Here is a 22900-nt window from a genome sequence, read left to right as displayed (position 1 = left end):
CCAAAGGCTTCCCACTATACTTAGAATCCTCAATGCACATCATGGCCTTAAGGGTCCTATAGGATCTGGCCTCAACTCATCTCCTACTATTCTCCCCTTACTTCCTGCCCTCTGGATACTCTGGCTTCCTTACTGACATAAGATGCACCATGCACATTCCTGCTTCCAAGCCTTTATCCTTGCTGTGCCCTCTGTCTGGGATGCTCTTCTACCAGATATCTGCAAGGCTCACTTTATTCAAATGCAATCTTTTCAGGGAAGTCTTCCGTGACCCTCCTATCTGCCATACCTCACCAACCTCAGTAAGTCTCTTTTTCTTTCTAGCACTGAAAACCATGTATTCCACTACACTCCTCTTCATGTGATATCCATTTAGTGTCTATCTCTTTAATTAAATGGGGCCAGGGGCTTTGTCTGTCTCTGGTCCAGTGCCCATAACTGTACTTGCATGTGGTAAGAGCTCCATGGACTTTTGTTGAATAATTAATGAATTAATAAATGGCCTGAAGGCTAGTCCAGAGACACACACACCATTCAGTCAGTGTGAATGGCGCATAGGATATAAGGAGCTAGAGTAAGCCTGTTTTCTAGAAGCTATGACAACTCTCTTTTACTTTTCTTATTTGGTCCTATACCCATCATACCCATCCCATTGGCAAGAACAGTTCTGTATCAGACACTTTCAGTTATTGCTAATCCCAATCCCCTCAGTATGATTACCCAGATTCCAAGAAATCAACTGTAGCTAGAGAAGAGTGTCACAGAACCCCTGGCTTCCTTCCTTGGAAATGACATGTATGTTTTTGACAACATGGAATCTTATAGCTTGAAGGGACCAAGATGATAATCTAAATATCCAACACCTGCTAGGATTGTCCTAAAGGAACTAAGAAAGAAAAAGAAAACAACAACAAAACATATAGACACACTCAGGTAGACACTGGAGGTGTTGAGGGGTCCCTTCCATTTAAATTCATGTGAGTCAGAGAGATGAGGGTTTTTCTATTCTTCAATATTGGAAGCAGATGACAGGCAAACTAGTATATCTTGGGCATTAAGTGGTTGGATAATCCCAGCTTGAGAAACAGAGGTGAACAGAACTGGAACAGAGGCAGGACATAGGAGGTTCATAGGTGGCCATCACTTGCATGTTAATATCCAAAATGGTTTTCATCAGTGGAATCCAATGACATACTAGAGTTACTCAGCTAAATACTTAAGTATTTGACACAACTTATTCTGTTAATTCCCACACAGAATTACACATCTAGGAGGTGGGTGCTATCATCACTTCCATGTCATAAAAGAGGACCCTGAGGTTTACAAAGGTAAGGTAACAGGGCTAGAACTTAGTTTTTTCTGGCTCTTAACCATTATGCTACTTAATCTGACCACCCAGGCCCTCTCCCTCATGCATCAACCCACCCATCACAGAGTAAGCTCTTCTTTGTGATAAATACATATGTTCAACTCCCTGAAACCTTGAAGGGCAAACAGAGTTCAGGGGGGCTGGGAGGTGCCATCACTCCTGCACTCCTTTCTCTTATGGTTGTCTGGGAGGATGGGGGTGGGGAGGGGACAAAAACAAGGAAGGAAGGATGGATTAGGAACCATAGAAATAGCAGATAAGCTCAAGAGATGACTGGCGAGATTCAAGATCCACCAATCAAATACTCCTAGGCTACAGTATATTCACTTCTCAAAATACTGAGAGATTCTTCCTCTACCTGAAATTCTCTCACTACTCATTTCCTGGCCTGAACTTAGACTTCCACTGCACTTGACACTGCATCTCTAGCCATTTACAAGACTAAACCTCCAAGTTACACAACAGTATTTTAAAGAGAGAATGGGCAGCTGCATCTTTTAATTGCAAACATCAAGCTCCAACCTTCTATTTTTAGTTCTGGGGTTTTGTTAAATCGACTTAAATGTAGATAACACTATTTAAATAAATTCTTTATTAAGAATCTTATGAAAGTGACGTAATTTCTGGCAAAAAGAAAAGCAAGCGAGTGAGAAAGTTTTCTCATTATTAAAGAAACAATTATGTAATCATCCCACATGGAAGAGCCAGGCTGAAGTCAAAATGATAAAAGACTAAAATAGCCTTGCTTCTCTCCAAAAGTTAAGGTTACAGTGGGGGATTTCATGTGTAACATACTTCTCATATAGCCTCTGTCCTCTCATGAAGGCCTTCACTTCGTTGTCCAATGGGAAGGTGCCGTCATCCTTTCTAAAGCGGTAGAAGAGTTTGACATCCTTGAATTCCTTGTGCTCATCACACACTGAAACACAATATACAAAGAGGGGCAAATAAGAAAAAAAAATAATTCTTATTTATTTATTGAAAAGAATTATAATGCTAATTAAGATTTGTTTTACTACCTAATTTCTCAAGCATGACACTCTATGACTTAATACATGTAGAGTATTTAGTGTGGTACCTGGAACAGAGTAAGTGCTCAGTATTATTAGCCATTATATCACCATCATCATTATCTATTAAAAAGGTCACACAAACAAACAAACAAACAAAAACAACAACAAAAAAGGGTCACAAAATTCAATTCATCATTCATTCCACAAACTCTGCTTGAACATGATATCGGCGGAGGCATCAACCATAAAGAATATGAACTCTAGAGAGAGAAAGAGAAATGTCAACATGTAATTAAAATAGGATGTGAAGGAGGTGAGGAGATACAGGGGCCCAAAGGAGGAGTGCCCCGTACTCCTAGCTTTGGGGACTGGATGCTTCTCTGAAGAGTTTGCATGTAAGTGGAGACGTGAACAATGAGTAGCAATTAAGCAAAAATGAAGAGAAAGGGAATTCTAGCCCAAGAGAATACGGGCATGTGCAAGATGTTGGCCAGGGTTAGCAATTTTAAGGAGACATGTTCATGAATATTCATTGCACCACTGAGAGTAACAGCAAAACAGTTAGAAATAACCTCAATGTCCATGGATAAATGCATGATGACACAATTATACATGGGATACATAGCAGTGAAAATAAGAAAACAGGAGATACACTATCAGTATAGATGAGCCTCCCCCAAAAGCACATTGATCAAGCTGCAAAAGAATAAATACGCATCTGTATAATGATTTAAAAACAATATATGTTGCAAAAAGATGCACATACAGAAAGAAAAAGTATAAAGAAGTCCATGCAAATAAACACAAATGCCTCTTAGAGAGAGGAAGGAAATAAAGCTGGGGAAAGGTACACGGGAGGCAATTAAAGTCAAATGTTGTATTTTGTAAATGGGTAGGTTCATATCTGGAATAAAGATGTAGTCCTTCATTTCTCCTTAAGTGTCGCCTCACTCACCATGATGAATGATGCCCCGGTCTGCTAATTTCTGCATGAGTTTAATTGCTGTCTCTCGGTCAGAAGCCTCTTTGTGCTCAATCAGCCAGTCAATCAGTTCTTTTGCGACGAAACAGTTTGGATAGGTTTTGAGATGATGTCGCCTATCTTTAATAACCTTTTCCTCATGCAACCTGAGCCTGGAAAGAAAATTTGGCAATCATTTTAGAAATTTTGATGACAACACAAATTATTAAACCCATCCCAGAGAGCAGTGACAGGATGGAAGCTCTGAAGGTACCAGAGTGCCATTCAACTATTTCAGTGTCAGTGAATAACTTCCATACTGTCCAGCCCTGAGGCCCTAGGCAGTGACTCCATCCCCAGATCTACAGGTGATACAGGTGAATGGGAGGGAAATACAACCACACAACCTAGAGCTCTCCTGACACTCAGGAGGCTGACAAAAGCTCTCCCAACCCTCCCCTGCCTCACTCCCTTCTGTTTATCTCTTCACCAGGGGGCTTACAGCTTCAACCAGCTAACCAACAAAAACTCTAGAAACTTGCTGAAACTGGGTACTTCCTCTTCATTGCAGATTGCTCAGGGTCCACCATATTTGCATTCTCAGTCATTCATAGAACAAATATGAATTCATGACAATATGTCTATTACCTGCCCATTAGGCACTTCAGGGCATCAGAGACATACATCAGAAAATACACAAAGATTCTTGCCTCTATGGGCCTTGTTTTCTATACAGGCAACAGTTAATCCTTTCATGAGGTTTATTAGGTTCCAGGTGTTGATTTGAGCACTTTACATAGATTGACTTAATGTTCACAATAACAATCTAATCAGAAGTTGTTATTGCTATCCTTTTTCCTCCCTCTCTCCCTTTCTCCCTTCCTTCCTTCCTTCCTTCCTTCCTTCCTTCCTTCCTTCCTTCCTTCCTTCCTTCCTTCTTTCCTTCCTCCCTCCCTCCCTCCCTCCCTCCCTCCCTCCCTCCTTCCTTCCTTCCTTCCTTTCTTCCTTCCTTTCTTCCTTCCTCCAGCAGAGAGAACTCAAGTCTCAGAAACTTGCCTAAAACCACTTGCCTAACTAAGATTTGGACCCTGATGGCCTCATTTCAGAGTCCAGCTTTTCAAAGGTTACCTCATGCTGCCTCTAGCTGGGGAGAAGTAATCAAAAATCCAGCAGATGGATTAAAGCTGTTGAATAAATACAATTTGTAGGCTGATGGATGAGTGTGGCGGTAAGTGGTTGACACAGAGCATTCCCTATTCCCTTCAAAACTCAGTAACTTTTTCCCAAAAGTTTTAAACCAGTCTGGAAAAAAGAAAAAGTTTCTCCCATTTATCTTCCCTTCTTTTATCAGCCTTGCATTTTTTTAATTCTCAAGGGAAGGGTCTGAGTTGGGTGAACCATGATATCACTTTCCTCCTACTTCACCCACATGGCTCCTATGCTCTTTTCGTCGATCCTCAACATTGTTGAGAAAGAGGAATGCCACATGAGAAAATCACACAGTAACTGCGTGACCTGGGCAAGTAGTGTAATGTCTCTTCCTCTCTCTGTAAAAATAAAGGCAGTTATGGAGTACACTAGTTAGTTGAGATTTGGGAATATAATGTCTGGGAAGCACCAGCAACCCAGCATAGCGCTTGGCACACTGCAGGTCCCACCCTCCTTCCTCCCACTCCCTAAGGAAGGAACTGGATCATACTCTCACTGGTGGTTGTTTTTTTAACAGAGTGCACTAAGTGATATTTAATGGGTGTTGATATCCCAAGGGTCATGATTAGGAGTTAGGAGCATACTGGGCTGGAGCTCTGAGACTCAGCTGCTCTTCCTTGCTAGACACTGTTATAGGCCAAGCAGTGTTCCCCTAAAATTCATATGTTGAGGCCCTAAGACCTGGTACCCCAGAATGTGGCTGTATTTGGAGATAGAATCTTTTAAAAGGCAATTAAATTACAATGAGGTCAATAGGGAAGGCCCTAATCCAATATGATTGGTGTCCTTATCAGGGGAGGAGATGAGGACACAGACATGCACAGATGGAAGACCACACGAAGACATAGAGAAGGAGGCCATCTATAAGTCGAAGAGAGGCCTTAGGAAAACCAACCCTGCCAATACCTTGATCTCAGATTTCTAGCTTCGAGAACTGTGAGAGAGTAAACTTGAGCTGTTTAAGCCACTCAATCTATGATACTTTGTTATGGCAGCCTGCGCTGACTAAGCCAGCCAATTGTGGAAGACAGGAGGCTCCTGGGTAGCCTGGGGATGAAGGGCTCAGCTGGGGCATCAGCAGGGGGAAGGGGAGACATCTGTTAACTGCATAGAAAGAAAAGAACCATTTTAATAGAGTTGCTACCACCTATGCCCAGTATTGTTCTAAGCATTTTCACACATGCTGACTTCACTGCCATTGGCCTGATGTCTGAATCCCCCCAACATTCCTGGGTTGAAATACTGAACCCCAAATGTCTAACCATTATGCTGTGCACCTGAAGCTAATATAATATTGAATGTCAACAGTAATTTAAAATTTTAAAATAAAATTTTTAAATTAATTTTAAAAAGAAAGAAATACTAAATCCTCAAATGTCAGTTACGAGGACAGTCAGGAGCATAAGACTAGGGCTATGAAGACCCAGCTCTGGTCCTGACTCTTCCTGAACTTCCAGGAGATCAAACTTCTGAGCATGAGAGTCCCATTGGTAAAAAAGCATCTGCCCGATCACACTGTCACAATGCTCACTAACCAGGATCCAGTTAGCATTTGAGCCCTGAGCATGTGCCAGGCACCGTTTTAATGGCTTTATGGGTATTAATCCTCATGCCAACTCCCAAGGCGGGTCATGTAAAAGCCACAAATGATACCCATGTAAAGGTGTAATTATTAGTAAAAAATAAATGAGCCCTAATTAAAAAAAAACAAAAAAAAAACATGTTCACGGAGCGCTAAAGTCCTCACACGAATCCTTCTAATGAATTCAGTGACAATGACACTTCTTCACAGGCTCAAAGCCGCAGAATGCGAAACATTAATTCTTAGATGTGATGTCTGCCAGGAATTCAAGAATAATGAAGACGAATTTACTTAGAAGTTGAAATGTGGGATAAGCTACCATATAATTTGGTAGAGGGAGAAATGGGTTATGGGCCAAAAGAGGAGTTTTAGCTCCTATAAACTTTCCAGCTTTAAAAAATCTGTATTATATATGAGACAATGTTTATCTTTAAATACTCCAGAATAGAACCTTTCAGTTACGACCTTTTGACGAACCCCAAGCTTGGTTCTCATCCTTGAGCATATTTGATTCCCGCCCTGCTCAGTGGGAAAGCACTAGACAGCACCCCTCAGCCCAGCAGGGCCTGGTACATTTCCGTGTTTAGAAAACTGAGCAGAAATATGATGGAGGGAAAAGAACTCTGGATCGGGGAGGTGGCATGAAACTTGGTATTTTTAGACATGTTACCAGGAGTAAAAAATGCCCAATAACTGTGCTATCATCTTTTTTTTTCCTTTCCTGCTTACAAACACAGAATTCTAAAAGTGAGCATTGAGCTCTAGCTGGGTGGCTCAGTTGGCTGGAACACCATCTGTACACCAAAAGGTTGTGGGTTCGATTCCCGGTCAAAGTTCAGTCAATCCCTGGTTGGGGTGAGAACAGGAAACAACTAATTGATGTGTCTCTCTCCCACTCTCTCTCTCTCTGTCTCTCAAATCAATAAAAAAACATATCCTCAGGTGAGGAAAATAAATAAGAGCATTGAAAATTATTCATTCCAGAAAAAGTAGTTCAGAAAAGAGGTAAGAATTTTTACACTGCAACACATAATTAAGTGGCACCAGGGGTCCTTAATAAATATTTGGTGAACAAGAGGATGGACAAGGACACTCATAGAAATTACGCCATTTTTTCAAAATGGTAAGGAGGTTTCTCACTAACTTAGTAGGAGTTCCGGTCTCATAACTTAGTAACCATCTACTTTCATAAAATTTATCTAAATCTTTTAAAAAATGATTCATGCTTTGCCCTAACTGGTTTGGCTCAGTGGATAGAGCGTCGGCCTGGGGACTGAAGGGTCCCAGGTTCGATTCTGGTCAAGGGCATGTACCTTGGTTGCGGGCACATCCCCAGTAAGGGGTGTGCAGGAGGCAGCTGATCGATGTTTCTCTCTCATCGATGTTTCTAACTCTCTATCCCTCTCCCTTCCTCTCTGTAAAAAAATCAATAAAATATATTTAAAAAAAAAATAAATAATAAATAAATAAATAATGATTCATGCTTTGACTTCTAGGGTAATCATTTTGTGGAATTTTAAACCTCTGTGTGTGTGTGTGTGTGTTAAAAAAGCATTTCTTTTTGCTTGAACTAAACTTACCACTTACAACTATGTATATAGCTTTTTGTATACTGACACTCACGAAGATCTCCAAGAAGGAGACAGAATAAGCAATATTTTCAAGTTTCATTGAAAAAAACAAACCAATTTTGCATAGCTCCAGGAGCATAAGGCTCTACCCAATGAAGTGACAGTGATTAGCTAAGCCAAGCAGAATGGCTCCCTCCGAGATTTAAACTAGAGTGAAGTTTGCAACCTCTCATGGAATCGAATTCTCTAGAAAGACTGCAAAATGCTGAGTTTGGGGCTAAAAGCCATAGTTTTAAACCCAGCATTTTGCCTGGACATGCCAGTCACATTGTCTGCCATGTCCAACACCCCCTTTGTGTTAAACTGCCTTCCACCTCTTACCCAACCAAGCAGGGTTCAAACCCCCTGCTGTCTTCTCTGCATGGGGCATCCTTGCCCATGCCCACGGGCAGGTCAACAGGGAGACCAGGAGCATAAGGCTGTACCCAAGTGAAGTGACAGTGATTAGCTAAGCCAAGCAGAATGGCTCCCTCCGAGAGTTAAACCAGAGTGAAGTTTTCAAGCTTTAGTTGTGCCATAGGACACTTTCCTGAAGCAGAAGTTGCCCAGATGTCAATGTGTAAAGCAGAGCAATGTGGAGTGCTCTGGCCAAAGGGGTTCAGCTGCCACGTCCGGAGTATTTCCTGATTTCCCCATTCAGTTCTCTCACATACACCCTCCACATCCTCCATACTGTCTCCATGGAATCCTAGAACAAAGGTCAAAAGTCGGCAGCACTAAAGGACACTGAGGAGTGATGGGGTATGGGCGGGATAGCACAGCGAGGCTGAGAGGACAAAGAAACGAGCCCATGAAGCTGGAAATGAGAGATGGCAAGAGGCAACCTGAAGTGCCTTGGCTCTGTAGAGTTTTCCAGGCTTCTTCCAGCTGTGCACACAAGGCAATAACCAGAACAATAGGACCAACCCCTTCCATGGCTGTGTAAGCCTCGATTCCCTGGATCCAAAGAACCTCACCTACCCAGGTTCTAAGGAGCGTGTCCTGGAATCACATTCTCTCCAAAGACCTTCCACCCTGACCCCAGGCCTCCTCCCAAGCTTCCTACCGATTCTCTCTCTCTCTCTCGCTCTCTCGCTCTCTCGCTCTCTCTCTCTCCCCAGCACAAGCACACCTGCCCTGCAGTCTGGACACACTGGGCTCTTCTCCATCCCCTGAACATGTCATCACCCTCCATGCCTCTGACCCAGACAGACCACCTCTGCTTAGAATGTACCCTTCTCTGGGCTTCAGTAATTCAAAAAAATTCTGCTTGCTCTTCAGCCTGAAAGGCACCTCCTCAGTGGACATCTCCCAGACTTCCAAAGCCAGGAAACAACCTCTCCTCTGTTTTATCGTAATATTTTAATGACACTAATAAAGCATTCATCCCACTGGATTGCAATTAAATGAGGTCAGGGATACGAAGAGAGGGCTGTTTATTTAGTTTTATCATTTTAGTGCCTGGCACATAGTAGAAGATAGATCTTCAATGATATGAAAAACATTGGTGCCTACTATGTACTCAGGATCAATCCACATCAGCCAAGTCAATCCACACTGCGCCACTGGGGAGAAGAACGAATCATCTCTATTTCGGCTGCCTTTTCAATCCACTGGCTAAGGAATTTCAGTACAAAAACACCTTCCCATCATTCATCTCAGACAACTGGTGCGCAGGCTTAAGATTCAAGGTGATTTTGTAATGTTCTATTCCTGTCCAGCTAACCAGCTGCCGAAATTGCATCAGACAATTTCCTCTTCCCGCCCGAGCAGAACAAACACTACTCGGTGCAGGGTGTTAATAATCCCTGCAAAATTACCGTCTATCTGATAAAGGAAGGAAAAATTATTGTGTGGTTTTTTTTGTGGGTTGTTTTTTAAAAAATAGCTTGCAGAGAACTGCAGCGGGTTGTGGAACCCAGGGAACAAAGGGGAGGCAGAAACTACAGATTCTCATTTAAAAACAGTGTCATAAATCTCAGCCAAAGTAAATGGTTTATTAAAAAACACAGCAAGCCAAACAGTGGGGCTGACAGTGTGAGCCTTGTGATTTGGGCCAGAGTCCTGACATAAATGTTCTTTAAACCAAAGCTATTGTCCTTTCCAGATGTTCTGTAGCAACAGCCAATATCTGTCCCTGGGGATTCAAGGACTTAGAGAAAATCACTGTTCATCACCCACCCTAAAAGAATGAGAGGAAAGACAGGAGCAAGTGAAATCTAACCTACTGTATTTCCTTTGAACATGTGCATTGATTTTATAATGCTAATTTCAAATGATCAAAATACTACATGTTCATAGTAGAGAGAAAAATTCAAATATGTGTAATACCAAGTTGTATAACTGGTGATGAACTGATCATTGTTGACGCTAGGAGACAGATGCACAGGAGTTTGCTAAACTATTGTATTTCCTTTGGGATGTGTTTGACATTTTCATTGACCCCAAAGGGACCCAATATTAATAGTTGCGTACGTATCCTTACATGATTATATACACATATATATGTGTGTGAGTTATGTGAGCTAAGATCCTAATACACATTTCATATAGTTTTGCTTCAAGAAGATGTCTGAATTCTCCCAGCCTCATCAGAACAACAGAACAAATACAGACAGCAACAGGCAGGAAAGAGAATGGAACTGGTTAATGTTAAAAGAGCACATGTGATTCTGGAGAGCCAGAAGGAATAGGTCTTGGAAACACACAAAGACACACACACATAATATGCAAGGTTCCTTTTCAGGGGGGCTGTAAACAATGGCTCTGTGAATCGGAAAGTCAGAGCTGTAAGTTCTACCCAGGGCCCTTCCAGGCCTCCTCTCAAGTACAAAGCAAAGTCTCATGTATGCTGTGTGTCTTGTCACCACCATGAATAGAGATGGTAAACACACCCGGGAGGAAGCATGTTTGATTCCCAGTCCCATCTATCATTCACTATTTAAAACCGTGATGAAGCAGTATTAGCAGAAATAGTAACAGGAGTACCTTACATTTGGATGGAGCCATAGACTGTCAGAGCTGAGACAAACAGTACCCCTGTGACCCACAAAGACAACGGCTTACTCATTTGACAAATAAGGAAGGGAGCTCAGAAAAATTAAAGTGATGTGATCAAGTCACATTTTCAAAGAAAGAGAGTCAGGATTTGAACCCAGATCTTCTGATTTTGATGTGTAGAGAGGTTTCCATCCCATCACATTTTAAATGACAGGAGCATCTGTTTTCTGCCTATTTCATGCTCATACAGGCTAAGAAGGAAAAAACTATTCCAGTTATGCTAGAGTGCCATGGTAGGGTGAAAATGTATGCAATCTACACACCACACAGATCCTGATGCAAATACCGACAGGGTGTGCAGAAGTGCCTACAAAAGCAGTCGTCATATTGTCGTCATGTTGGCACTAATTGAGGATGACACTCCTGGGGAACAGGGAATGGACCTGGTGAGTGACACCATCCCAGGGAGTCAGCATCAGTCCACACGAGACAAATAACAAGTACTTTTTAATGGGATCTATACTAATAAAAGAGGAATATGCAAATTGTCCAGGATGCCATCACAGTAACGACCGAACAGCAGGCTGCGTGGGGCGACCAGGCCGGCAGTGGGGTTAGAAAGGGACAACCAAATGACTGAACAGCAGGCTGCATGGGGCAACCAGGCCAGAAGGGGGGCAGTGAGGGGCGACCAGGCTGATGGGGGGGGGCAGTTGGGGTGACCAGGCCGGCAGAGGGGGCAGTTAGGGGTGACCAGGCCGGCAGAAGGGGCAGTTGGGGCCACCAGGCCAGCAGGAGGGGCAGTTAGGGACGACCAGGCCAGCAGGAGGGGCAGTTGGGGTGACCAGGCCGGCAGGGGGGGCAGTTAGGGGCGATCAGGCAGGCAGGCAGGTGAGCAGTTAGGAGCCAGTGGTCCCAGATTGTGAGAGGGATGTCCGACTGCCAGTTTAGGACCGATCCCACTGGCAGTCGGACATCCCCTGAGGGGTCCCAGATTGGAGAGAGCGCAGGCTGGGCTGAGGGGAACCCCATCCCCTGTGCACGAATTTCGTGCACCAGGCCTCTAGTGTGTATATAAGAGTCCAGGAATCCCTCACAAATCTCTCATGACTAATAATTATGTGTGGTGCCAGATGGGCACTCAACTTATCATGGTGATCGCTGTGTAAGGTATATAAATGTCTAATCACTATGTGGTACGCCTGAAACGAATACTGTATGTCAACTGTAATTTTAAAATTTTAAATAAATAAATAACTTTTTCATCTCATCCCGAAGATAAGGGGTAAGTATAGGGCTGAGACAGGAAGGTCCCTAAGTCAGCCTTCCTTATCTCATTAGACCTGAGATTTTCATTGCATTCTTTCACGTGGGCTTTTCCCCTCAGAGGTCTCCTGCTCTAAAGGAACACAGAGCAACGTATCGACATCTCCAGCTCTGATCTTGTCCTCTGAGACTCAAAAGAATGGTGCTCTCCCTGCTTACGTAGCACCTTTCCAAGAAGCTCCAGAATCCTTTTTTTTTTTTTTCAAACAAGTCATTATTTGTTTACATGCCACACCCAGGAGTAGCAGGCCTCTAATTGCCGTTTTACAGGTGCAGGAACAAGCCCGGCATGGTTCGTGGAACTCGCCGAGGACACAGTGACTCAGCACTGGTACATAAAGGTCCTTGCTGTCCCAGTAAAGGCCTGGGCAGGGCTCTTACAGCTTAGCTGCTGTTTCCAACCCTGGCCCCCATACCGCATCTTGCCCCTCTGTAATCCAGGATGCCATGTCCTGACTCCTCCCTCCCAATACACAGGCACTTGCTCTTCACTTAGAACAGCGATTCTCAAACTGGGACATATATTCTGTCCCTCCCTTTATGTTCCTGTTCAGGTGGCCACAAGTGGGGGATGAGAGAATATAGCTCTCAGGGAGGAATAGGATCTCAGGGGCATTAGTTAGCACATTAACTTCCTGCCTTCCTCATTCACTATTCATCAGTCAGTCCTAGAAGAGCTGTGGAGTCTGAGTTCAAATTCAAGTTCCATCCATTATTCGCTGTGTAACTTTGGACAAAGCATTCAATTTCTCAGTGCCTCAATATTGTCATCTACAAAATGGGAATGATAATGTATGTCTTATAGTGGGAGCAATGAATGAGAAACTATGTAAAGTGCTTAGCAGATAATAAGCTCTCAATGTCAACTCTTACTGCTGTCATTATTACATAATATATTTCCTTGTCAGGTTTTGCCAGACCCACCATCAAGAAGCCACAAAACAGCTATTTCAGTTACTTTTTAGAACAATGCAGTCCTCAGTTGTTGAGCACTGTTTCTCAGCACAGATACAGGATTTTGCACTAAATTTGCTTAATGTCTCTGGAAGTGAATCAGGAACAACAGGGTGGGCTGGCAACTTCCAGACAGACTTGGCTGCTCCCTTTTGTTAAAGGATTAGCTCAAGGGCCCTGCAGGTGGAGTGGCAGGTAAAAGCAGGGAGAATGGAAGGTGAGTGAGCGCTCAGTCACTGCCTGGAGTCCTTGCTTTCCTGCAAGAGCTGCTAGAGCCTAAAGGATGACTACAATCACTGAACTGTTTTAACTGAAATATCTAGTTTTAACTTCAGGATCGGTAGTTCAAGCCCTCCCTGACATCACTGTTTTACATGTGAGAAAACCGAGACTTGGAGAAGTTAGGGGACTTGCCCACTTCTCGCCAGAACATCAACCTTGGCTTTCTCACTCTGGCTGGACCGTCTGCTGAACTCCACCGTGGGGCAGCCTGGAAACAGAGGCTGCTGCTAATCTAGCAGTTTATCGAGGAGTGGCCTGCTGATGAGAGAGCTGGCCTGGACTCTGCGACAACCTAGCAAGTCACTGCCGGTAACACCCAGGCGGTGCTCACGTCTTGAGAAAGACACCGCAATCCAGTGTTGGAAACTAAAAACGTCTTCCCTGAGAAAAACGTCTCAGAGCTGATTTTTAGAGAAAGAAAAAAATATAGAGAGGAAGATGAAGTACAGAAGATCATGAAACGATAACTAAAATGAATGAAATATGAAAAATACATGCCAGGTGATCTGCAGCCGGAGGCAGAGATTCAAGTTAGAGAAGGTGAGAGCAGTGATGCTCAAAGACAGCCTGCAGGAAGATCACCCGGAGGGCGTGTTAGATCACACATGGCTGGGCCCAATGGTGTGCATTCCTAACAAATGCCCAGGGATGCTGCTGTGGCTCCTTAGGGAGCACACTTTGCAAACCACTGGGTTGCAGTGAAACAGAACCCGCAGTGTGTTATGGAGTAAAAAGAAGAAAAGGGTGGTGGGAGGAGAGCAGCCCATGAGGTGTGTGCTGATCAAGCAGACCTTTGTGGTTCAAGGTGAGACTTAACTCTCAGGGAGTAAGTTTCCAGGCACGGGAGCGCCCTCCCCGGGGCCCCAGGAACCTGTGAGTCTATGGCCCACGCCTTGCAAAAACCCTACAAAGCTGACAAGTGAACTAACTCCTGGCCAGACTTAGCGTGTGATTTTTAGAGCCTTTTCTTCTTTAAATGTATCCCCATCTGCTCACTGATGCTCACCCGCCCAGAGCAGGAGCACAGCCTTCCATCCAATAAGAAGTCATACAAGTCTTTTTAAAAAAATATTTTTTTATTGATTTCGGAGAAAGAGAGAGAGAGAAATATCAATGATCAGAGAGAATCATTGATCAGCTGTCTCCTGCACACCCCACACTGGGGATCAAGCCCGCAACCTGGGCATGTTCCCTGACCGGGAATCAAACAGTGACCTCCTGGTTCATAGATCTATGCTTAACCACTGAGCCATGCCAGCTCTTTTTAAGACAGGTCTTAGCTGAGAAGTAGGTGATAAGCTCATGTGTATTAAATGTAATCAGTTAAGCAGCAAGTATAAATGATGCTATTAAATCTGTTCTCATTTGGTTAAGAGGAAGGGAAGAAGAGGAAAGCATTGGTCCCACTGGTGGGAAAGGATGCCCAAAGTGTAACCTGGGCTGAGAAAGTGGACTTCACTTCATCCCAGGCTGGGTGGCCAACAGCAGCCAGGAACTGTGTTGTCTCTGGGAGGAATCAGGGCACCTGAACTCTAGTTCCTGCAGTTTCTGTCTAGGTAGCATGGCCCGAAGGAGGGCTCATCCAATTAGGACCTGAGTTTCTAATCTGGAAAATGAGGAAGCTGACCAGACTTATCTCTAAAATCTCTTTCAACTCTAACTTCTCTGTTTTTATGGACACCCAGAAGAGCCTCCAGGGTAAATCCTTACTCAGAGATCAAAACAGAATAGTCTGTTTCTGAGGCACATTTTGTACTGAAAAGATCTACCGCAAACCACAGTGCCAGGGAGCGCGAAACAGCAAATTTCATTTCCTTTGGGCTCCCAAATGAGGATGAATATATCAAAGAGAATCTTGTGCTAAGCATGCTGTACAAACACCGTGTAGGGTTACAATCATCTATTTTCAGCTTAGGACAGATGCTGAAGCTGCCAGAGGCTTGGGCGTACAGGTTTGGAACATGAGAAAAAAACAAGGTTTCTCAGTGTTTAAAAATATTTCGAGAGCCCTCAAAAGTGTTCTCAGTGACATCTGCAGCTAGAGTGGCGGCTGCTTCCAGCTAAGAAGCTGGTAAAAGATTTCTCAACCAATATACATCTATTGAGCCCCAACTGCATACCAGGCATAGATTAAATAACTGTTCGTGGTGAACCAGTTTCTGTAGTTCAAAGACCATGCAACTGAAATGGGTATTGTTTTTTCAAAATGTTGTCTTCTATTTGTACAGGAGGCGCGCGCGCACGCGCACACACACACACACACACACACACACACACACTCACACACACACACACACACACACACATCAAAATCTCCATAATATGTTAAAGACAAATCTAGCCCTAGCTGGTTTGGCTCAGTGGATACAGCATAGGCCAGTGGAGTGAAGGGTCCCGGGTTTGATTCCAGTCAAGGGCACATGTCCAGGTTACGGGCTTGATCCCCAGTAAGGGGCATGCAAGAGGCAGCCAATCAATGATTCTCTCTCCTCATTAAGGTTTCTATCTCTCTCTCTCCCTCTCCCTTCCTCTCTGAAATCAATAAAAATATATTTTAAACCAAAACAACAAATCTATCCAACTGCCTTTCCCCACACATTCTCTTATCATTATTCCCCACTTAACTAGTTCCTCTTCCCAAACATCTGATTTCTAGGAATGATTCTTCAAATATTCCAGCCACCCAGATAACATTCTCAGCCACCTTGAACTAACTCCTTAAAGAGAGAAATTAGGGTTCAGTTCTTTTGTATTCCCAGTACTCCGTATAGTGCTGACAGAAGCTCTTTTTTGTACTCAATTTCTTTCATCCCCTATGTTTAATTTGTCAGCAAGTTCTGTTGTTGACCCTTTGGAAATTTCCCTTGATTTGCCTTCAATTCTCAACCACTCAAGTCTAGAGTCTCCTCCTTTAGTCTCTGGATCTCCACTCTTCCAATATATATCTGATGCAAAACTCACTGTCATCTGTAAGGACATCCAGGGGCTCTCTTTTCATTTTGATGTGCCACAGGCTCTGGGTCCTCTGTGCAGCAATAAAAGCTTCCTCACTCTGCCTCTCCCCTTATCAAGGGTGTTGACCCCTGGTCCCAAACCTAGGCCCCAGCTCTCATCAAGCAGGCACAGCTCCTCTGTCTACCCCATCTCTGTGTCTTTGCTCCTGGCATTCCCGCCCAGGAATCTATCCTTCCTCCCTTCGACTTCCATCTTTTCTCCTGTCCCACCTCACCAGGAAGCCACCTCCTTCTTTTCTAGGTCACAAGGATTTCTCTTTTCTACAACCACTGCTTCAATTCTCCAAGGGTCTTTGCAATGTTTTGTTCAATTGCCCTCCATTTATCCATGGACTCTCATTGTATTTCTCCACCTGAAAGTCATCTTCCTGAGGGCACAAATCATGCTGTTTATTTCTCTCTCTCTCTCTTTTTTTTTTAATGTTTTTTATTGATTATAGAGAGGAAAGGAGAGGGAGAGGGAGAGAGAGAGTAATATAGATCGGCTGCTTCTTGCATGCCCCCCTCATTGGGGATTGAGTTGCAACCTGGGCATGTGCTCTGACTGGGAATGGAACCAGCAACCCCTAGGTGCACTGGACAATGCCTAACCAACTGAGCCACATGGGCCAGGGCATGCTGTTTATTTCTTGCTATCTCGTTTAATACAAACAAAAGTTGGCCCCACAGGCTCTCTACAAATATTTGCAGGCTGAGTAACTAAAGATAAAAACATTATCAGCAGGCCTATGTATACAAAGTTATTCTGAGAAAAAAAGATTAAAAAAGGATATATATATGTATATATCTCCTAGTTTCTCTGAAATTTGTTGAAGAAATCTGTTCTCTATATATACCTGAAAGTGTATAAGCTTAACTAATCTATAATCAAATGTTAGTTGCACTTTAAAACAAGTTCACATACACTGCCTTAAATCATGTTCAAACCCATCTAGTAATTGCAAGGCACTGTTTGCTGCCATGTGGAAAGGACAGTTCTGTTGCCACAACATCATAGACCCCTGGATTCAAAAGTCCAACAGAAAAATATGCTTTTGATGTTGTTATCACTCCCAGTAAGAGCCATGGTGGGAGGAAGAATGGCCTCATTCTCTCCAGCTGCTTATACAAGGGCTATTTACCATTTTGATAGGCCTTTCATTAGTGCCAAGTGCCTCACAATATCACTTTTATTAGTCACTCACTGCGAGCACCATGTGACGTGCAGGAATATTACTGCCCTGTTGAACAGCGCGAATGCCCTCAGGAGACACAGAGAAATTATGTGAAGGACTTGCCCCCCGTCCCAAGACAAAGAGTGCAAGTCAGAGCTTACACTCAAAGCTCTGGTGTTCTGCTTTAGCCCTGGGAAAATCTACAAAAGTCTTCCCTCAGTAAAACTGAGACACACTTGTCACCAGCTCATCACTTTAGGCTAACTCTCTGACAACACTGGAAACCAACTCAAGCCAACAAACATTTATCAGGTGTCTAGTAATGCCAGACACTGTGCTAACCAGGGGGCACACAGCAGTGAATCTGAGCCACCTGGCTTCCCTCATGGGGGCTTAGAGTCTAGAGAGTGGCTTACAGAGGAGGGACCGAAGACCATCCTTTGGGGTGGAACCAGAAAAGATCAAAATGTCCACATTAATTTTATCTCACCTTTAAAGTGATTTTAAAATTTATTTTTTAAATATATTTTTATTGATTTCAGAGAGGAAGGGAGAAGGAGTGAGATAGAAACATCAGTGATGAGAGAGAATCATTGATCGGCTGCCTCCTGCACGCCCACACTGGGGATCGAGCCCAAAACCTATGCATGTGCTCTGACCTATGACCTCCTCGTAGGTCAACATTCAACCACTAAGCCACGCTGGCCAGGCAAAAGTGATTTTAAAATTTCCATTTGTGTGTGTTTATAGTGTACATAATGCATCAGAATAGCAGTGCATGTGTACAACTGTTAAATTAATGTGCATATGATGGGGAGCATCTATGCTCAAAATATGTTTATAAATAAGGATGGAAAAGCAGAAACATTTGAAAAACCAATAAACTGAAGGATTATGTGGACTTTCCCGAACACGCCATAACATTTCACATCTTCAAGTCTTTCTACTTGTTATTTTCTCTGCCTTAAATGCACCTCCACTCCCCCCACCCCCGCCACTGTACCCTGAGTCAACTCCTTCAAAGCCCAGCTTAGCTGTCACTTGTTCAAAGAAGTCTTCATTATCCCCCTCCCCAAGGCAGAGTCAATCAGTTCCACCTGGTGCTCCTACTGCACCTTCTACATCCTTCTATCGCAGAAATTATCACATTGTGTAATTTTCCATATTTCCATTCTCGGCACTAGCTGGCTGGAATCTCTGTCTGTGAGTTCCCTGAGGGAAGGGTTCCTGTGGTCTACCTATTGTTCTAGCATTGGTGTCCGGCACATAAGAGACACTCACAGTTTAAGTGAGAAATGTATGCACAATTTTCTCTTTCCAATGGCAATTGACTCAAAGACACAAGTTGCACATGAGCAATCAGAGTGTGTTTCACTTCCTGCTGTCTGTCCTTACAGAGGACCTGAGATGCTTTTGGGGTGGGGAAGGGTGTTCATGCTCAAGGTATTGAAGTATAACCCTTAACATCCCAGTTAAGCAGAAAATTTAGAGCTGGGATATAAGAAAGTGTACATTTTTAATTCACCAGTGCAGGCTGGCCAGTTTCAATCTTGCATTAGAGATGGAGACCAAGTACTGCTAAATCTGAGAAGAACAAATCAGGAATGCAGAGATATGCTGTATTGGGGTAGAACAGTCTTGTGACAATGCCTGTGGGACTGAGAGGGAAAGGAGCACAGGGCTGAGTTATGAGCCTCATGTCCTGTCTCAGCTGTACATACATTACCTACCCAAGGGCTATTTGGTCTCCAGAGGAAGTGACAATGTTGAGTCCTCATAAATACTTTCAGAGTTGGCATGAGGAAGTAGAAAGTAGGGAGGAACCAAGACTGTCAGTTCCATTCTTGCTCTGGTACAAAGTCAAATGGCCAAGTAAGAGTCATTTAAAAGGGCTGGATTAGATTACCACTAAGGTCCCTCCAGCCTGAGTTCAACAACTTGATTATGTTGATGACATGGAGACAGTGTTGTTACCATTGTAACTAGCTAGTTATGAGTATTAATAATAGGAAGAAAGCAAAGGAAAGGCCAGACATTATAAGCATCTGGGCAGCTTCACCAGGAAGCTGAAGCTTCACACTCCCAGGAAACCACCGGTCCATTCCCTGCAGATCACTGGGAGAAGGGTTCAAACAATGGGAGATGAACGCATGCACAGTGATGTGAGGGTGACAGTAGGGAAGGTGCTTGCCTGTCAGTATAGCCTGGGAAACAAAGATCATTGGATAGAAGGGTGAAGCCAATGCAAGTGCACAAAATCCTGAAGAGTTCATTGGTTAAGTTCCCAATTATAATTGGCAGACAAAGAAATTCTTTCTCCCATTCCTCTTACTTTGCTCCTGCTTCCTTGCACTAGCTTGCTCCTTGGCCTATACTAACCTGTCATCCTAAAAGCTGCATGGCCCATCACACACAATGAACTGCAGCTGGGAATACAAGCTAAGCTAGCAGATGCTGGACTGGACTATGCAAATATGGAGCAGAAACTCTGGACAGTGGCTTTGATCTTACTCCTGCTGAAGACAAAATGGGACTTTTTCCATGGTGGGACAGAGGGAGATGGGACTTTGGAGGGAAACTCCCTTACTGCTACCTCTTTAAAAAAACTTTCCATTATACCTCATCCTCCCATGGAGGCCTCAGGAAATTCTTGTTCCCATGGCATCTCCAGAAGCCCACTTACACAAGTGACAGATGGGGGCACAAAGGACACCCCACAAATACCAGTATATTGATCAAAGACCTTCACTAAGGTGCAACTTGGAGCAACTACTTTAGTAGTCTGGACCTCACCCGGTCAACAAATATTAACTGAACACCTAGTGTGTATCAGCCTGGTGCCACGCAACATAGACCATCCTCATGGACTATGCACCTTGGGTAAACTTCACTTTCCTTGTCTTCAACATGCAAAGGAGCTTTCATATCTAAACCCTCTGAAGTGTGATGATTCGGTGTGAACTCCAAACTGACTTGGCCCTCAAGATTTCCTCTCCAATTTCATATATTTTTAAAAACTCCATTTAAACACTTCAGAATTACAGAACTTAACTTTAGCTCTAAAATAATCCCTCATCCAAGTTAAGAGATCTGCATTTAAAGACTTCCAATGTATTTCTTTATCTCAGCTGCCCCATTGGGGCATCAGCACTACAGAGCTGAGTGTGGGATTTCCAAATAAAAATCCTAAATCTGACCTCTGCCTCCATCACTTAGTAACTGTGTGTCCCTGGCCAAGCTATTTCCTCTCTTGCTGAGCTGCATTTCTTTTGCCACTTGGCAATTTTTTTTTACATGTCAACTATGTACCCATCTTGACCTGAACACTGGGGACATAACAATGAACCAAAATAGTATGGGAGAACTTTAGGAAAGCACTTCAGCTCTATACTGGGAATCAAAATAATCACTGATTCCTCTTAGTTCACAGGCTAAGGACCACTGAAATGATAAGAATCAATAGAATAATACATAGAAAAAAATCTGTTTATAAAAGACAAGATGTTGTTTAAATATTAGCTGGTGATCATAATTTGTAACTCAAATACTAATCACAGAACTAAGATAGAAGAAAGGAAAATTATTACAGAACTAGAGGCCTGGTGCACAAAATTCGTGCATGGGGGTGTGTGTCCCTCAGCTCAGCCTGCACCCTCTCCAATCTGGGACCCCTCGAGGGATGTCCAACTGCCCGTTTAGGCCCGATTCCGGTAGGATCGGGCCTAAATGGGCATTCGGACATCCCTCTCACAATCCAGGACTGCTGACTCCCAACTGCTCGCCTGCCTGCCTTCCTGATTGCCCCTAACTGCTTCTGCCTGCCAGCCTGATCACCCCCTAACCACTCCCCTGCCAGTCTGATTGATGCCTAACTGCTCCCCTGCCAGCCTGTTTGCCCCTAACTGCCTTCCCCTACAGACCTGGTCACCCCTACCTGCCTTCCCCTGCAGGCCTGGTCCCTCCCAATTGCCCTCCCCTGCTGGCCATCTTGTGGCGGCCATCTTGTGTCCACATGGGGGCAGCAATCTTGTGTGTTGGAGTGATGGTTAATTTGCATATTACTCTTTTATTATATAGGATAGAGGCCTGGTGCATGAGTGGGGGCCAGCTGGTTTGCCCTGAAGGGTGTCCCAGATCAGAGTGGGGGTTCCCTTGGGACGTGGGGTGGCCTGGGCGAGGGGCCTGTGGTGGTTTGCAGGCCGGCCATGCCCCCGGAGACCCAAGCGGAGGCCCTGGTATCTGGGATTTATTTATCTCCTATAATTGAAACTTTGTAGCCTTGAGCGACCAAGGCAGGCCAGGGCTGCGGGAGCCTGGCTTCCTCCATTGCCGGGGAAAAACCAAGCCTCCTGCTGTCTCCAGCTCCGTAGCTACCTGCACCATTTTTGTTGGAATTTATTTATCTTCTATAATTGAAACTTTGTAGCCTTGAGTGGACGCCTGGGCCCGCCAGGATGTACGGAAAGCTTGGCTTCCTCCATTGCCGGGGTAACCCAAGCCTCCTGCTCGCTCCGTGGCCGCAGCCATTTTGGTTGGGTTAATTTGCATACTCGCTCCTGATTGGCTGGTGTGTGTGGCTTGTGGGTATAGCAGAGTGATGGTTTATTTGCATATTACTCTTTTATTAGATAGGATTAATGGAACTTTCTTATATATTCATCTCACCTAGGAAGTGACTGTGATTTTACAGACCAAAGCCTCACAGTTTGACCTCCTCCCATTTTTTTCTGAAGGCATCTGGGCCATCAACTAACAGTTGCTAAAACTCCATGAGGCTGTAATTACATACCTTCCTAATAGCATCTGTGAAAGCTAAAAATATTAATATGCTCATGTGTCATCTTACCTGCGATTGTGTAATTAGCTGACTCTAAAGTGGAATTTTAATGTCCGTACCTAAATACTTAGCAATTTGAATAGCACATTGAAGTGACAGACTAAACTGAAAAAAGACCCAAAAAATGTTAACTGACTCATGATAGAACTGCGTAAGTGTCCTTGTCCATGAAGAGATGTAAAACTGCAAACCACCACATCAATTAAATAGGAAACTCTCTGCATCTTACCCCAATGCAAACTCCAAAGCACAGAGAAGACCAATTCCCCAAACCTCACTTTTCCTATTTTTAAAGGAGGAAAGGGACAAATGAGATTTCATTTCTTGGAAACTAAAAGCAATTTCATTTTTCATATGGGATCAATCAGCAAGCATTAATACCCTTTTCCTAGAACAGTGGAGAGACCATGAGCATTATATAAATAACACATAGCCCTCTATATAACAACTGGTTACAAGTCCAATGTTTTTTATGTATTAAAGCTCAGACAAATGTGAGAGATAACAAGATGATTATGCTATACCAAGCCAGAATTAGCCCTTTTTTTTACACTTTGTAACAGGCAACAATTTTTTATAAATATCTCAG

The 22900-nt window shown here is 43.7% G+C and overlaps 1 protein-coding gene across 2 annotated transcripts in view; it reads right to left on the bottom strand.

Annotated features, from left to right (window-relative positions):
• The window catches only part of DEPTOR (DEP domain containing MTOR interacting protein), a 148463-nt gene that overhangs the window by 101162 nt on the left and 24401 nt on the right, over positions 1 to 22900 (bottom strand). For both annotated transcript variants that reach the window (XM_080647262.1, XM_080647261.1), the window contains exons 2-3: positions 3338 to 3516; positions 2165 to 2288 (exon numbers count right to left, since the gene is read on the bottom strand). In XM_080647262.1, the coding sequence (XP_080503388.1) occupies positions 2165 to 2288; positions 3338 to 3516 (303 nt within the window). The remainder of the gene's footprint in view (positions 1 to 2164; positions 2289 to 3337; positions 3517 to 22900) is intronic.

This window comes from Plecotus auritus, assembly GCF_963455305.1.
Source record: "Plecotus auritus genome assembly, chromosome: 11".
NCBI classification, from domain to species: Eukaryota; Metazoa; Chordata; class Mammalia; order Chiroptera; family Vespertilionidae; genus Plecotus; species Plecotus auritus.
The sequence above is the reverse complement of the archived record's forward strand: the minus strand, read 5'-3'. Positions and strand labels throughout refer to the sequence as shown.